General features: G+C 36.0%; 1 protein-coding gene across 6 annotated transcripts in view; it reads left to right on the plus strand.

Annotated features, from left to right (window-relative positions):
- RBMS3 (RNA binding motif single stranded interacting protein 3) overlaps positions 1–14040 on the plus strand; it is a 621282-nt gene extending 607242 nt beyond the window's left edge. For all 6 annotated transcript variants that reach the window (XM_059664136.1, XM_059664139.1, XM_059664127.1 and 3 more), the window contains one exon: positions 7538–14040. In XM_059664136.1, coding sequence (XP_059520119.1) covers positions 7538–7544 — 7 coding nt within the window. In that variant the 3' untranslated portion in view covers positions 7545–14040. The remainder of the gene's footprint in view (positions 1–7537) is intronic.
- The last annotated feature ends 585 nt before the right edge of the window (positions 14041–14625 follow it).

Genomic DNA, 14625 nt, shown 5'->3' on the forward strand with positions numbered 1-14625 from the left:
GGTTCTTCAGAACCATTCAAGGAAGACACTGGGAAATGAGCTAAGCATTTGGGTCATGCAAACACCTGGGTCCTTTCCATTATATTACCATCACCAGGGAAATGTTCAGAGATGCAAGAGCACCCACAGAGGCATTTGTTAAGGAAGCATTCGTTAGAAAGAAGGCACACAACAGTTTAGATTCTACATTATCCTTAAAAAGGCCACCAAAATCTCTCTAAAAGTCTTGTTTCGAGATCAAATCACAAACAAAACCCCTAAAGTTATGGGCTACAAATTTCTCTGTAAAACTGTATCTTTTCTGTTCTTGTAAGAGTGACGAGTATTTCTGAAATATTTTTGACAACCCACGTTATATCTTTACTCCAAATTTCACAAAGGGCAGCTTATTTCCATCATCATTACACTAATTGCCATGCCCTTAACTTTCATCAGGCAACCCATTTCTAACAATCATTATGTTAATTGAGATATGGATAGTTTAAAGTGCTTGTACAAACCTGGGCCTTTCTTATTAAAGGGTGGCTGACCTCCTGTGGGGTGTGAAATTCTGATTAGGGTAGAGCGCCCCTGAAAAGTAGTTTAACCCATCACACATGTTTAACATCATAATGTCTATACTAAAGTTATTATAAAGTAAATTAGAGACATCAAGGCAAAAGGCCAGCAGGTTAAAAGTTTGAGAAATATAAATGATATGCGTACGAACAAAGAGGTTATATTTGGGATCTATGTCAGCAGATATTTTAATATTTCAAATTCTACTTTCCAAGCTGAAAAAACAGGTATTCACATTTGAATTCATGCTTTTTTTGTTTTTTCCATTGTTAAAAGAGATTAACTCTGAATTCTAATCCCAGAAGGCAAAAAATGATACCTGTGGTTTATTTTGGAAATTCCAGGTCCTGCCCAAGTTACTTGCTTTTCTTTGTGCTATATAGGAAATCTTAAAAACAAGTAGAACTTACATAGGCAACTTTTCAGGAGCATTAGATTCTAATATGCAAAATCCAGAGCCCTTGATTCAAATGCCATCTTTGCTTTTTTTTTTTTTTTTAAAATATATTTTATTGATTTTTTACAGAGAGGAAGGGAGAGAGATAGAGAGTTAGAAACATCGATGAGAGAGAAACATCGATCAGCCGCCTCCTGCACATCTCCTACTGGGGATGTGCCCGCAACCAAGGTACATGCCCTTTACCGGAATCGAACCTGGGACCTTTCAGTCCACAGGCCGACGCTTATCCACTGAGCCAAACCATCTTTGCCACTGACTAGTTGTCACTCAACCCTTTGGAGTTTCCTTGTCCTCTTAAAGTGAGAGATTAGGTTGTTCTCCAAAGAGTGTAAATTAGATCTCTGGCACTAACCATCATTCCCTGAAGTTGGGAGGGGCGGCCAGAAGTAGTGTTGGGAAACACAGCTTTAACCTAAGTGAAAGGCTTTCTTAATTGCAGTTCTTTTCAAAGCTATTAATATGCTAATGGCTGTGACCTTCTAGAAAGCCAAAGATTTCAAATGTTTTACTTCCTGAAAGATTAATGTGGCCTGCCCTCCTCCTTTTGAATTCTAAGAGTTATTTGTTTTAACATTTTATATTAAAGATTGAGACTGTTTTTTATTGGATACCCTTTGTTGCTGTGCCCTAATCATATGCACGGTTTGCCTCTGGGTAACCCAGAAGTGGGCGTCTAGTAAGGAATTTTTCCTAAACTCTGGACCCCTTTTCACATGGCATCACGTAAGGCTAATCGGTCAGGAATGACATGGGAGGATATTACATTATTAGGTAATCTCTAAGACTTCTTCCTGCTCTAAAAGTCTAGAATTCTAAGTTATGTTTTGCTACTTCCTAATCTAGTCACTCTACTTTTCCTTATTTGTGTGTGTGTATTGGGAGGTAGGGGCGAGTTGGAGGATGAGAGGGTTCAAAATGACTGTGATCTTAAATTCAAACTCCTCGTCTTCCAACACTCACACTAACCTTAGGGGAGGCCCTTATCTCAACCCCAGTACTGCATGGTCTCTGTATGCTACCATTCGTCTCTGGCTGACTGAACTGTCATGAACACCAATTCCCTACATATTTGTAAGTATATTAATGATATGTAAATGATATCCTTGATTACCATGCTTACACGGCCTTTAAGCATGTGAGTGAAAATACTTTTTCATACTCATGATCTCATTCACAAGAATCTCTCTTTTTAAGTTGCAATCACTTTTCTTTCTAAAGCAATCTCACTGTTCAACTTAAAGCATTCTTTTTAATAAAAATCACAGCCTTTAGAAAACTTGTTTTTATGGATATCAGTACAATCCATAATTATTATTTTAAATATGCACTTTCACACTTTACCTGGGACAGAGAAAGTACTAATGAATAGCAACACTTTCCCCCTTCAAACTTCAGCTAGCAGCCATGAAAACGTAAAGTACAATTATTTATTTCTTCTCATTTGTTTTCAGGTAGCAATGAGATTACTTGAAGGATCGAATAAGTGATGGGAGAGGGCGATTAGAAGCATTTGTGTAAGGTTATAAAACTTGGCAATAGCCCCAGCACAGCTTATAAATATGGATGCTTCAGGACCTGTGCACATGACATACCTGAGCCGTGAGGGAGTTTCAAGTCTGTGTAGGAAGGCACTGTTCATTGAGCAGCTCTCATAGAGATTCGTGCTGTTTCAGGCATTTTCTGCTTGATGGATAATAATACTGGGATTGAAGATGGGAGGAGGGTCAAAGTATAGATGCAAAAAATAAAACACAAAACCATGCAAGATAGGTTTCTAGAGATGAATGGAGTAAATCTACACTTTGCAAGGTACATAGAGAGATCAAATATACACCTTGGTTCCATAACTACTACTATGAAAATTTCCCTTATTGTTGCTGCTATTGTGAAAATTTTAATTGCATAACTCAGAAAAAAATGCATTTCAGAGCATTAAACTATTGGTTAAAAATGGCTCTATTCAATTTACCAACTAGTCGTTTTCCTTACATGACTCTAGGTACAAGTTAATCCGGATTCTAAGAGCCATAGCAGATTCATATGAGGGCATTTTGCAAATTAGGAAAAGCCACCTCTCTGGGTCATTCCAGGCTAACTGTCATACAGTTTAAATCATGGTTGAGGCCTTTTTGTCAGTTTGAGTAAGGCCCGCTTGCTTGGGTTGAATGCAGCCATGCACCAGAGTACTTAGGTTGAAGAACAGACTAATGGCTGGAACTTAGCCCCACTGTGCTCCCTCAGCCATGCATCTGTAAGATAAACAACATGTACAACCATATCCAACATCCCTGTGGTTCCTCTACTAAATTAAGCAATGGGGCATCAGAAGAACCTGCAAAGCACTAAGGGAAGAGGCCTTCACCTACATACAGGTGACTTCCAGATACTTTAAAGAGTCTTCTTTTATTAGCACACTCCCGATATTATTTAGCAAAATTCTAATCTGTGGGTGGAAAGCTAAGAGTAAAAGTCAACCCACTACAAGCTCAACCCTGCAATACAGATGGATCAGCAGCAAAAGACAGTATTTTGGCTGGGCTAGGCAAAGTGGCATATAGTAAAAGTGACATTTGTCTAGGCATTAAACACCTATTATGTGCACACCACTCTGCCAGTTTTCTAGAAAGTATAAAGTAAAAAATAAAATATCGTCCCTGAGCCCTAGCTGGTTTAGCTCAATGGATAGAGCGTCAGCCTGTGGACTGAAGGGTTCCAGGTTCGATTACAGCCAAGGGCACATGCCTGGGTTGCAGGCTCGATCCCCAGTAGGGGGCATGCAGGAGGCAGCCAATCAATGATTCTCTCTCTCTCCCTCTCTCCCTTTCTCTCTCAAATCAATTATATATATATATATATATATATATATATATATATATATATATATATATATATTTTCTCTGCCCTCAAGAATTTGAAATCTTCCCCCACTGACTTCACTGGCTAGACCTTCCAGACAAAAAATTAATGAGGAAACAGTGACTCTAAATTACACACTGGATCAGATGGACTTAATTGACATTTATAGAACATTTCACCCCAAAGCTGCAGAATGTACATTCGTCTCAAGTGCACATGGGTCATTCTCAAAGATAGACCACATGTTAGGACACAAAACAAGTCTATAAATTCAAGAAGATTGAAATCATATCAAGAATCTTCTCAGATCACAATAGAAAGAAATTAGAAATCAACTACAGTAAAAACATATGGAGGCTAAATAGCATGATATTAAACAATGAACAGGTTACCAATGAGATCAAGAAAGAAAGAAAAAACTTCCTGGAAACAAATGAAAATGAACGCACAATAATCAAAGCCTAGGGACGCAGCAAAAGCCCTGAGAGGGACGTTCATAGCACTACAGGCCTACCTCAAAAAAACAAAAATTAATAAAAAGCTATTTAACCCTACAACTTAAAGGTATAGAAAGAGAACAAGAAAATCCCAGAATAAGTAGAAGGAAGGAAATAATAAAGATTAGGGCAGAAATAAATGACAGACAAAAAAACGAAACAAAACAAAAACGTACAAAAGATTAAACCAAGAGCTGGTTCTTTGAAAAGATAAACAAGATTGATGAACCTTTGGCTAGACTCATTAAGAAACAAAGAAAGAGGACCCAAATAATTAAAATTAGAAACAAAAGCAGTGAAGTAACAACTGACATTACGTAAATACAAAGGAACAACTATATGCCAACAAGCTGGGCAATGTGGGTGAAATGGACAAATGCCTAGAAAAATACAATCTTCCAAAACCGAATTGGGAAGAATTAGAAAACACGAATAGACCAATCACAATTGAGAAAACTGAAGCAGTAATCAAAAAACTCCCAGCTAATAAAAGGCCTTGTCCAGACAGTTTCACATGGGAGTTTAACCAAACATTCAAAGAAGAACTAACACCTGCCCTCCTCAAACTATTCCAAAAAAATCCAAGAGGAAGGAATACTTCCAAGCTCTTTTTATGAGGCTAGTTTTCCCCTAATTCCAAAACCAGCTAAAGACACTACAAAGAAAGAACTACAGGCTGATATCCCTGATGAACATAGATGCTAAAATCTTCAACAAAATATTAGCAAACTAAATCCAGCAATATATTAAAAAGATCATAGACCATAACCAAATAGGATTTATTCCAGGGATGCAAGGCTGGTACAATATTCACCAGTCAATAAACGTGATACATCACATAAACAAATGAAAGACAAAAATCACATGATCATATCAATCGGTGCAGAAAAAGCACTCGACAAAATCTAACACCTATTTTTGATAAAACTCAGTTAAGTGGGAATAGAGAGATCATACCTCAACATACTAAAGGCCATATATGACAAACCTACAGCCAACTTCATACTCAATGGGCAAAAACTATGACCATTTTCCCTAAGAACAGAAACAAGACAGGGATGTCCATTTCAACACTCCTGTTAGACATAGTTCTGGAAGTCCTGGCCATAGCGATCAGACAAGAAATAAAAGGCATCCAAATTGGAAAAGCAGAAGTAAAACTGTCATTATTCACAAATTACATGATATTGTACATAGAATAATTAAATATGGAACTGCCATTTCACCCAGTGATCCCACTTCTAGGAATATATCCTAAGTACTCAAAACACATACCAGAAAGGATATATGCACCCCTAGATCACAGCGGCACAATTTACAATAGCTAAGATCTGGAAACAGCCCAAGTGCCCATCAGGAAGATATAAACAAGTTGTGGTACATTTACACCATGGGATACTATGCATCAGTAAAAAGGAAGGATCTCTTACCTTTGAGACAGCATGGAGGTACCTGGAGAGTATCATGCTAAGTGAAATAAGCCAATCAAAGAAAGACAAGTATCACATGATCTCACTCATATATGAAATCTAATGAACAAAATAACCTATTGAATACAATAGGTCCAGAGACATAGTTGCATGGAAAAGACTGTCAAATCTCAGAGGGAAGGTGGGGGAGGGTGGGTGTATGGGAAGAGATCAACCAAAGAACTTGTATGTATATATGCATAACCCATGGACACAGACAGTAGGGTGGTGGTGGGCTATAAGGGGTCAATGGGAGAAAAAAACAGGACATATGTAATACTTTCAACAATAAAGGTTCTTAAAATAAGTAAATAGATTTTTTTAAGAAGTAGAGCATTCTACACTGCCATTTATCATGAAAGGTTGAATGAATTCCCCATGGATTAACTGAACATGTGGAAGGCAGCTAGAATTGAGCTACTTTGCTAGCAGCACCTGCTTCAGGAGGGCTGACTGCTCAGTAAAGAATCCAGCACCAGGATGATGTGGAATAAACAACAAAGGGAGGTAACTAGGGTGACACAAGAAAATGTCAACTCAGAACCAGATTTCCCACATCAGGGATCTATGCATTGGTTAAAGCTAGGAAGTTATGAAAGCTGCCAAGATGCCATTAAGTTGTGGACAGTGACAATTCATGTTGCTCTCACACACAAAATTGAAACTTTCAAGAAATTGGTATGTAACACCAGAACTGTCTTTTTTAATTAAAAAAATTACTATATCTTTGAAATTTTACCAACCTACCTTTGGTAATTAGTGAAGATGAAGTACTTTTGGCAGATGTCCACAGATTGTCTCTCTTATCTTTGGGTTTGCCGTGATCAACTGATGTGAAGTTTCGAGATATCTTTTGTGAAGCAGCTGCTTTAGGATCACATTTCTGATAATTGGTTTTAAGTGTCTCCAATAAAGATGTCTGTTTTCTGTATTGGACAACAGAAATGAATAAAATCATGGTTAAATGTCAGTTTAATTACAGTGTAGCAACTAGTAGAAATAACACTGGAATTAACTAGAACTTACCCCCAAATTTATTATTGATTAGATAACTGAATAAATTACATAATAATTAAATAATGAATGGGTGGGGGGAGAATTTGACTACTTGATGAGATAAATGAGCAAGGAACAAGAGAAGAGGGAAAGTGAACAAAACTCCACGGCCCTCTTAACTGCCTTACTTAGTTACCTGGGACAGTAAAGTTAATGTGAACATACTTGGTGAACACCATGGATAGCATACAACCCATTACTTTATCTTGGTACATAGTAGGGTCTCACCCATTTGTTGACTGAGTGAATGATGAATCCCATGCAAGTTCTGAAGGAACAGAATTACTTAAAAGCATTTCTGGGGGAGCTACAACATAAGCCTGGCAACAAAAAATAGATTTCATTCCCCAAGAGGAGTATTTTTTATCTGGGTGTATTTGTAATATTTACGACTTTAGAATTGAAAGATATTCTTGACCTTAATATTTAATGTGAACACACTTTCTGGCTCAAATATATATTCATGTGAAAGTGGCAGAATTAGACACTTGAATCGGCCCAATATGCTTTTACAACTTCACTGATGACTGTTATTTTTAAAGAACTTGGTATCTTTTAAGAGAGGTCTCACTGGAAAAGAGCATAGAAGGTTTCAAAGTTGCTTTGATGTCATAACCACTCTTACTCAATTGTTTTCACAGACCATAAACAAGACTGAAGAATGTCCGTCTGAAACTTTGCCTTGAATGAAGAGACTTCATTGAACAAGAAGTTGGCTTCCAGTTTGCACAGGCGTCAATGGAATGCTTTTTTCTTTTTTAATTTTGTACTTTACCCAACGAAAACAAAGCGTTTTGTGTGCTGTGCAAATGGGTCCTTCATGTGGTCTGACAGTTTATTTTTGCCATCATTTTTTAAATTAAAGTAAAAAAAAAAAAACAAAAAAAAAACCAGAAGAGGAAAAACAACAAAAACAAAACATGGAAGGTTGACAATTGATCTGGAAGAACATTTGAAGTCAGAATTGACCTGAAGGTGTAGATAGATTTTTTTTTTTCTTTTTAATAGAAAATCGGATGTCAAGAGGTGGGCAAGCAGAAATGGAAAGAAATTGTCTTCCTCGGTAATTAAGCTACTCTTTATTTTTTTTCCTTCTTGTTTAAATGTGGGTTGTTTTTTATTTTTTCTTAGAAATATTTAGGTAAGGTTTATCTTGAATCTTAATTGCCTTAATTTTAAGGACGTCAAAGGCTCTCGAGGCAAGCTGTCAACGTCTTGTTAAAAAATCAAGAAAGAATTGAAATATTGTGCCAGCTTTAACTGGTACAGAAGCTTAAGACTCTTGAGTTTTTAGGGTGAAAAAACTGTACAGTTTAAAAGAAAATGTTTTTCTTCATTTGAAGAAAATTTGTTGATAAAAGAAACCATGGCAACTGCGAGAATTGGAAAAATGCTGGGACTTTTCATGAACTTTGTCTTAAGTGTTGACCCATTCTAGAAGGATAAAACATTTTATGGTAAAGTTATTAAGGTTGGTTTAAAAAACAACTGCATTAGAAATAATGCGTGTTTGGGGGGCAGAATGCAGATTTTTTTAATTTACAAAGCGTGATTGCTAGCAAAAGCATTAGTGCTTTTTATCTGCAGTCTTTTTTATGAGCTTTACAAAGTTTTTAGTCAGCTTTGCTTGTCACATTGCAAAACCTAGCTTAAGAGCATTAAAAAAAACACACAAAAATCTTAAGTAGATAGGAGCTTATGGTCAAAAGTGCAAAACAAAACAAACAAAAAAATACAAAAAAAAAGCAATAGATAGAGAAATTGTTGACAATTTCTGTAGTCTTTCCTAGTTGTGATCAAATTCAGCCTATGGATGGCCTATTTTATACCAAAGATGAAGTGGCACCCTATTGCAGTCCAGAAGATAGAGGTCATTTTTCTTTACTTTTCGTTAAAAATTTTTATTTGACCTACATGGCCGGACCAGTTCTTACTTTGTTGTTTGTTTAAACTACCTTCCACTGGTGTTTTACATACTGCAAAAAAATTTATTTTTAATATTTGTTGTTAGTAGAAGCTTGCTCCTGCTGTGTTCAGCCGTTTCAGCATGAAGAGTTCTGGATACCAACTGATAGAGCCAAATGGCTTTCAATTCCATGAGCTTTTCCAGTTCCTTGCTAGCTCCCTTGAATAGTGAAACCTATATGGATGGCCACCAGTAAGCGAAGACACTTTTTTTTAACAGGTTGAAATTTCTTTTTGCGAATTTTGAATGAAAGATACTTCCTGAACCTGGTCTGAAGAGTCACTTGTCCAAAAAAAAGAAAGCATAGTGATATTCTGTTAAGTGGTGAGTGGTCTCCTGAAAAGGTCCCATTGTGTTAGTAACAATAGTCTTCCTTCTAAATTCCAACACCTCTTGATTTTGTCTTTGCACCTTAGTCTTTGTCATCATCCACAATCAATAGGCACCTTGATTCTGCAGTGGGGAAGGGATAGCTTCTTTTTGCCTTTTTTTTTTCTTCATTATATTTTCATATCCTGGTATTGTCAGAAGAAAGACAATAGACCTTTTTATTTCAGTTTAACTCTCTGAGACAAGTAGGACCAATAAGACTGAGGATTCTATTAGTGGAATTTAGGTAAGCTTTTAAAATGCTAGTTGACAATCAAGAAATTATTATTTATATTCATAAGAACCAAAACAATTGGGTTTGATCAATCATTAAATCCAAAGGAGATATATTTGCTTTGAGAATGATGCAAAGCTTTCTCTAAAATGAATTAAATTGATGGAACAAACATCCCTGCATATTTGGTTCATGAAATCCATATTCAACCTATACAGTTTTACCTGAAACTAAGGACAATGAAACTTTGTTCATTGGACCATGCCCTAGAATTGCTTTTTGAATGCATCATTAGAATCAAATAAGTAAAACTCTTTTCACAAACTAAGTCATAGGAACCTGTCTTAGTCCAGAAGAAGAGGGAAATGCATTAAGTGCACTGTAAAAGAAAGCAGAGTTGGCTTTTAAAAACTATTTAAAAATTAAAGGATAAATCTTTTTTCCATTATATCAACATGGGTAATGAGTTTGACTCACATGAAAGTGTCAATATTTCACTATTTATGACCTACAAACAGAAGCCCAGTGTTGAAATAGATCTGGTTCTCTTATTTGCAACACCATGTATTGGAAACTCAAATTTAGAGAGTGACTCCATATCTTTGTGATCAAATTAGAGGTGAAAATATATCCAAGAAAACGTAACATGCTACAGAGAAATTCGAACTGGTCACACCCATCCTTATGTTCCATGATTTAGAGAGAATCCTAGTTTTCTACTCCCTTCTGTTCCATCCTTCAGCCTCTTCTGTATTTTAAGGGCGGCACTTAAGTTTTATCTTTGAGAAGTGGGCCCCTAAGTTTCAGGGGGTATAAGCAAACATGTATGGGAACTGTATTTTTCCTCTTTCTTTTTTTCACTGTCTGAACTCTTTGTATAAATAAGGATTATCCTGGGCATAATTCATTTGAATATGAAACCAACATGCTTTCTTTTGTTTCTGTAAAAAAAAAATTAATGTGATACAAAGAAAGTCTCATTTACACAACCAACAATGAGGCTAAGAGGTAGCTACCATGTGGCTGATGAATGTGCCTAGGTAACTTCCTGTTTCTATTCAAAACTACTGCTTTATTTATACATTCAGAAACATTTTTTCCAACTATGAAATTTCCATGATCTCAATTTTTTTTAAGCCACTTCAGGCAAAAGGAAATTACCTATAATTTTATGTATCCATGTGTGTTTTGTGTTTGGATTTTTTTATATCATGCCTTCTATAAAATACCTTATTTCAAGTCAAGAAGGAAAAAATGGCACATGTTCAAATTTGCATCTGTCATCTTACCTAATTGTTTTTTAAGAGTCATGTCTGGGGAGGGGTGGGCAGCATCAACAGGTAAGCAGCATTACATTGTATTAAAAATAAAACAACCCAAAATCTGTGTTCAATACATGCAGACATCAGAATCCTAATTTAATCAACAATAGTTATGTTGGTTGTTTTAATCCTATTTACGTCTGTAATTTTTTTTAAGTATTCTAGTTCACTGGGTTTTCAAGCATTTATTTCGGTGTTCAATTTTTCCTTTCAATTTTAATTGTCAACACTTAACCTAAACATTAGAAATCAAACTAAAGCCAGAATCCAAATGGGATAAACACTATCTCATCCAAACTCTAGTAACAAGAACACTGGCGGAGGTGGTGGTTTTATTTTCATTTTAAATAATAAGGTATTGTCAGGGGGGACAAAGTATGCCTCGTGACTAGGGGATCCTCAGTGCATGTCCAGGTCTCCTGAAGATGTCATGGACCTTATGGGAACTCAGTGTGATACTAGCAGGGGCTGATGACCGTCCTTGAACATTGCCATGTCTTGAATATTGTAAGTGACATAATAATCTAAAAAAAAAAAAAAAATCCTCTATCTCACTCCAGTTTGGTCAGGGTTAGTTTGTTTCCTTGGTAGATGTCAACTGTCCAGGTGTTGTCTCCATGCTTCACTTGAATCAATTCTTTCTGTGACCTTAATGGATCTGCCATATTTGACAGCATATAAGACTCACCTTCAATCTTTTCTAGTGAAAAACTACACGGTGTTAAAAGCACTCACCTTAGAGCAGGAAGGCTGAGAGTAGCAGGTGGATAGAGGAAATAGGAAGTTCACTGTACCTACAGAATACATCAATCTTTTGCAACACTGCTTTAAAATTATTTTCAATTAATGTGTGACCAAAAAAAAAAACCAACCTATTTTTTCCACAAAATACTTGATTTGAATAATTGGGATGCCATCAAATACCTATGTACCTTTTACAGTGGTCTAAAATCACCATTAGTGAAAAGTGAGATTTGATTTAAATAGGACTTTTGCAGTCTTTTTCACAATTGAGAAGTTTCAATGTGCTGTCTAGACAGATTATAATGTTAGTAGGAGACTAAAAATACATTTGACAATTGAGTCTCATGCTTCATTTGAGCACACAAACCACTGCAGATGAGCTGATAAGCAGAGGAAAATTCTGAAGTGGGTTTCAGTGATAAATGTTTTTATGTGATATGAAAGGATAATATTTGTGTATGTGTAGTACAACATTCAGCACTTTTGAGGGTCACTTCAAAATAAAGTTAAAACATGTCATGGAGCCCTTGATCTGTATTATCTTGTCCACAGTAGGGAGTGAAAGATGAGATTTTGTGTTTGTTATTGTGGCTGGGATGCTTCCAAATTTGGAGCTCTAGGACTGACAGCCTCTCACTGCAATCCAAGGGACTGATGTAATTGAAACAGGCTCATTGATTCTGTACACTATCCCCTTCCTGTGGCACAGTGATAGTGGCATTTCATTAATGAATCAATTCATTTTACAAATGACATCCACTGTGGCAGTGGAGGACAGTTGAGTCTAACTCAAATTTAATAAATTCCACCAAATATATTTAAATATGTAATTAGTCTTTTCATCCAAATGCTCTTGGTCATGGCTGTCCTTTGTAGATTACATAGTTCAGGAAAGTACAAAAGCTAAATGTAAGATCCCTGAGTGGTCCCCAAAATCGTTTATGATACAGGGTAGGGAACTCACCCCAGATTGTTGACCTCTTTTATCGTTGGTTATATACCCCAATACATATACATATTCATCCCCCCCCCTCTCTCTCACACACACACACAGGATGGATGGCTTCTCAATATTCATTTCTTTGTATTTTGGGGAGGAAAAATGATGTTTCAAGAAATGCTTCTTTCCCTCAGAAGCGTTAAAGCTGAAGCAGAGATGAGATCAAGCTTGGAATCTGCAGGAAGGACCACGAGGCCACTGAGTCACACTTTCCTTCCCTTTTATTCACTCTAGTTAATAACCACCCCATGACCAAATCTTACAGAAATACAATCACTCTCAATTTTTGAAGGGCTAATTATCTACTTTGTGCATTTCTTTTATATTTTCTTTTCAACTATTAGGACTTGGGGCTCGAGTGTTTTTTTGTTTTTTGGTGTTTTGTTTTGTTTTGTTTTTAACATGCCACCCTGAGGGTGGAAAAAGAAACAATTGGAAGAAAAATTCAAATTAGTCTATTTTGCTCTTTGTTAAGTATTGGTTTATTGAAGGAGTTTGAAATCATTTGTAAAAATTCATGTCAGAGCATTATATAGCATTGATTTTTTTTATTACCCATGGTGTCCCTTTCCCATCCACCACAAATAATTGAGAGTTGACTGTATTCTTGCAGAACATGAAGAAAAGAAGAAAAAAAAAAACAACACAAAAAAACTGTAGCCAAGAATTTGGCTTCCCTCAAAAAAAAGCTGTTTCGGTTTCGTTCACCTTTGAAACTTGAACCAGTAGAAAAGGTCAACTCAAAATTCAGTTATGAAAATATAACCGCTCTTAGTTAAATACACACTTATCCCCATCTTAAATCTTTCATGCAAAAAAAAAATAATTTTTTTTAACTTTGCATTAATGTGTTAAGGCTGAATGACCTTGACATTCCAGTGGATTTATTTAAATAATCATTTCAAATTTAAATAGTGTCCAAAGTGTAACTTTACTGTTACACTTTTTATTTTAGGCCCTCTGGTCTTAGATTATTAAGATGCTCTGTCCTCCCTAAATGCTATTCCCTCATATATAAAAAAGGAGTTATTCCATACTTTTCAGGAACTGTAAATACTATTTCAAAAAGACACTTGAAAAAGTTTTCTCCATTCTGGAAATCAATGCTTTCATTTCCTTAAAAAGAAGAATTGGAATATTAATTCAAAAATATATAGGTAAAAGTGTTCTTGCTATGAAATATTCAGTTTCTTTAAAAAAAAAGGGGGGGGGATGGCTTCTATTAAAACCCTTGTTTCAGGCCATATTTGACTTCATGGAACTTCTAGATCATCATTTAATTTTGAACTTAATTTAAGAGCATTTTGTACTGCTGTCTCTGTCATGGAAAGTTCTGTAATTCTATGGTGTTTCTGGTTTTATTTTTAATATTTTCATCTGTACCACAGTCAAACTAGCTACCATTTCCCCCATTCCTTGGGCTTTCTGTAGATCAGTGGATGTTAGGTTTAAACTTTTGTTTTATTTGATGAAGCTTTCAATAAAAAATGGAAATAAAATCAACCAAATAGGGCCATTGTGTTCTTTACTTTTCCAGAGATGGGTTGAGGAAGGGACTGGTGGGAGGGAGCAATGTCTATACATATTCAATTATTTATACTGCTGCTTCCTACAGAATTCCTCAAAGAAAGAACAATCCATGGAAACAAAAAGAGAGGAGGGAGCATTCTGTTCATGCAAGGAGACATGAGAAAATCACTATTTGGAGGTCGGGGTGGGGTGGGGAATAGACCATTTAGATCTTTCTAGGATCTAGTACACTCTTTCCACTTTCTAGGCTTTAAGATTTGGCAATCATCCAGCACCTATATCCAAACATGTCTAACATTTACCAGCTACTCAGTACATCTTGTGTGACGGCCAGAAGATAGCGAGTTATATGTAACACTAAAAACATGTGGTTTTTACCCCTGCAAGGATTAAATTCCAGGTCAACCAAATTCAGAAGTGTCCATTTCTCAAGCTATGGATGGCTATGGTAAGCAAATAATCAGAAACTATCTTTCTTTGGTTCAGAAAAATCCAAACTAATTCAGAGCTCATATTCAAGGACCAAAAATATTCTGTGCTATAATATGCATTTGCTGTATTAA

This window comes from Myotis daubentonii, chromosome 14, assembly GCF_963259705.1.
Source record: "Myotis daubentonii chromosome 14, mMyoDau2.1, whole genome shotgun sequence".
NCBI lineage: Eukaryota > Metazoa > Chordata > Mammalia > Chiroptera > Vespertilionidae > Myotis > Myotis daubentonii.